Here is a 3,030-nt window from a genome sequence, read left to right on the forward strand (position 1 = left end):
CTATTATAGCAAACATAGGTTATCTCCTGAGTCATTTTCCCACATGAAATAATTGCTAAATGAGTGCTGTTTTTTTTTTTTTTTTGTGTGTGTGTATGTAGAAAATGACAGTGGCATATTCTGCTGGAATATAAGCAAATGGAAATATTTTGATCTTCTGAACTGCAGATCTGGGAATGGCTACATAGAGGCGACCATAACATAAGCAGGTAGGAGCTGAAGAGAAACATGAATTATTTTCAGAATTCTACTTATTCTTCACATTCATTGAATCATAACTTGCATTGCCTTCCCAATATACAGATTGTCTGGAACTGCTAAGAAATAGAAGATCTGCCAAATCATTTATGTTATCTCTGAGATGGGACCTAGATATCATAAACTAATAAATACATGAATATTATTTGCTTTAATTTTCATTGGATAATCCATCCATAGTATCTATTGAAAATTGTTGGAAGAATATATCTTCATTCATAAAATGTCATTAGCTACTACCAAGAAATTAAGTTCCATCCTTTTTATCCCTGAACTATCAGAGCTGACAGATACATTGTGGAGAATCATTGCAAAAATAGTTGCGCTATTACATCTGTCTAGGTGAACCAAACTGCTGTATTTTAAAGGTTTTAATGTTGCCTTTTAAACAGCCACACCATTCGTTAGAATTAGACAATATGTAAATAGTAAAATTGTCACATAGACTTTGATATATGTATCTCAGAGTCCCATTAACAATTAAATCTTCTGATCCTTGAAATGAACTATAAAAATATTTTTTATTACTGCATTTCATTGTAAATTTAAAATCATCTGTAAAGCTCCTTTTAATCTCCTTTGTATAGACAATCAGCAGACGTATGCATAACCTGAACAAAACATTAATCGAAAATTTGAAGAAAATAATCCATCATTTGTAAAGGAGATGGTTTCTCCAAATATTATCTCTTTTGGAAACATTCATTTTTGGTTAGACCAGTGTGCCTATAGCCACAATGGCACATGACCACAGAAATGGTCTTCAGACGATGCTGGCTTCCTTGGCCAAGAAGCAGAAATGAGCATTTTGGCCTAGAGTTGGACACCGCTGACAGAGACACCTTTACCTTTAACAGGGCTTTTTTTGTCATAGAACACTCAGAACGGGGTTCTGGCACCTTTTTTGGATGGAACCTTGTAGGCAAGGTGGATTGTATGACATGTGTGAGTTCTCGCACCTTTTTCTTTTACAAAAAAAGTACTGCCTTTAAATGATAATGAAACATCAATTAATGCAAATTATTGATTCCTGTGTGAATGAAAAATGTCTTCCAAAACACGGGCTTTAATTTTCATATCTATTATATTTATTTCTTACTTGCAGCAATGAAGAACTGGACAGATGTGTCTGAATTCATTTTTCTTGGTCTAACAAATGATCACAGTTTGAAACAAGTTCTGTTTACACTTTTCCTGCTTTTCTATATTGCCTGTTTATTAGGAAATGGGGCCATCCTGGCAATCACTCTAGCAGAGCCTCAGCTCCATACCCCCATGTATTTTTTTCTAGGAAATCTTTCTTGCTTAGATATGTTCTACTCTACAGTGACTGTGCCCAAAATGCTAAGTGGCTTCCTTAGAAACTATCAGTCTATCTCCTTGATTGGCTGCCTCACTCAGCTGCACTTCTTCCACTTCCTGGGCAGTAGTGAGGCTGTGCTGCTGGGTGTCATGGCATATGATAGATATGTAGCTATCTGTCATCCTCTGCATTATACTCTCATCATGAGTAAATGGGCTTGTATTACATTAGCTGGGGCCACATGGGCTGCTGGCTTCTTTCATGCCTTGATGCATACAGTGGTGACCTCTCAGGTGTGGTTCTGTGGCCCAAATCTCATTGAACACTTTTTTTGTGATATCAAGCCTCTCCTGAAGTTAGCCTGCAGTAGCACAACACTCAATTTCATTCTGCTGAACCTTGTGAGTAGTTTTATTGCTCTGAGTCCCTTCTTTTTTACGCTTCTCTCCTATTTTTACATCATCTCCTTCCTCTTCTTCAAGGTCCAATCATGGCGGAACTGTTGGAAAGCCTTCTCTACCTGTGCCTCCCATCTGAGTGTGGTGGCCATCTTCTATATTCCAGCACTTTCCAACTACATGCTTGCTTCTGCCAGTGATTCTTCCAGAAAAGATATGATCATTTCTGTCTTATACAGTATAATCACACCAGTTTTAAATCCCTTGATCTACACATTGAGGAATCAGGAATTCAAATTTGCTATAAGAAAGATTTTAAACAAAAATCTTCTTTTTGAAAGGGCCTAAATATCTTTATGTGTGAAAAAGAAAAAAGAAACGATTATGACTATCTTCAAAGCATTTTTGAGGTTGAATTTATTAAGAAAATTCATTCTATGCTCTCCCTCCTTTGATATTAAGGTAAAGGTAAAGGTTCCCCCGCACATGCGTGCTAGTCGTTTCCGACTCTAGGGGCTGGTGCTCATCTCCGTTTCAAAGCCGAAGAGCCAGCGCTTGTCCGAGGACGTCTCCATGGTCATGTGGCCGGCATGACTAGACGCCAAAGGCGCACGGAACGCTGTTACCTTCCCACCGTAGTGGTCCCTATTTTCCTACTTGCATTTTTACGTGCTTTCGAACTGCTAGGTTGGCAGAAGCTGGGACGAGTAACAGGCGCTCACTCTGTTACGCGGCACTTGGGATTCGACCCGCCAAACTGCTGACCATCTAGTCAACAAGCTCAGCGTTCTAACTCACTGAGCCACCGCGCCCCTTGATATTATCTTATAATAATTCAGGTTGTATCTCCTATTCTTCCATAATTCTGTAGGAGCCTCCTTTGTTTACTGAGTTATCTTTTGAGAAGTGTGTTTGTTTTAATTTATTTATTAAATAAATTAATTTATTCAATGCCAAAGATATACATGATGGTTATGCTCCCTGTAGATCTACATGTTTATAAAACTAGAAATAAAGATTTTTTAAAAAAAAATCAGTGTAAAAAGTTCTCAGCATAAAGATTTTTACTTT

The 3,030-nt window shown here is 37.7% G+C and overlaps 1 protein-coding gene across 1 annotated transcript; it reads left to right on the top strand.

Moving 5' to 3' along the window:
* Positions 1-1,365: 1,365 nt before the first annotated feature.
* On the top strand, positions 1,366-2,307 carry LOC310650047 (olfactory receptor 12D1-like; the record flags this gene model as incomplete). Its single annotated transcript, XM_083378885.1, has 1 exon — positions 1,366-2,307. One exon carries the CDS (start codon positions 1,366-1,368, stop codon positions 2,305-2,307), a length of 942 nt encoding a protein of 313 aa, XP_083235011.1.
* Positions 2,308-3,030: the final 723 nt, after the last annotated feature.

Source organism: Vipera ursinii (assembly GCF_947247035.1).
Source record: "Vipera ursinii genome assembly, chromosome: Z".
Taxonomy (NCBI): domain Eukaryota; kingdom Metazoa; phylum Chordata; class Lepidosauria; order Squamata; family Viperidae; genus Vipera; species Vipera ursinii.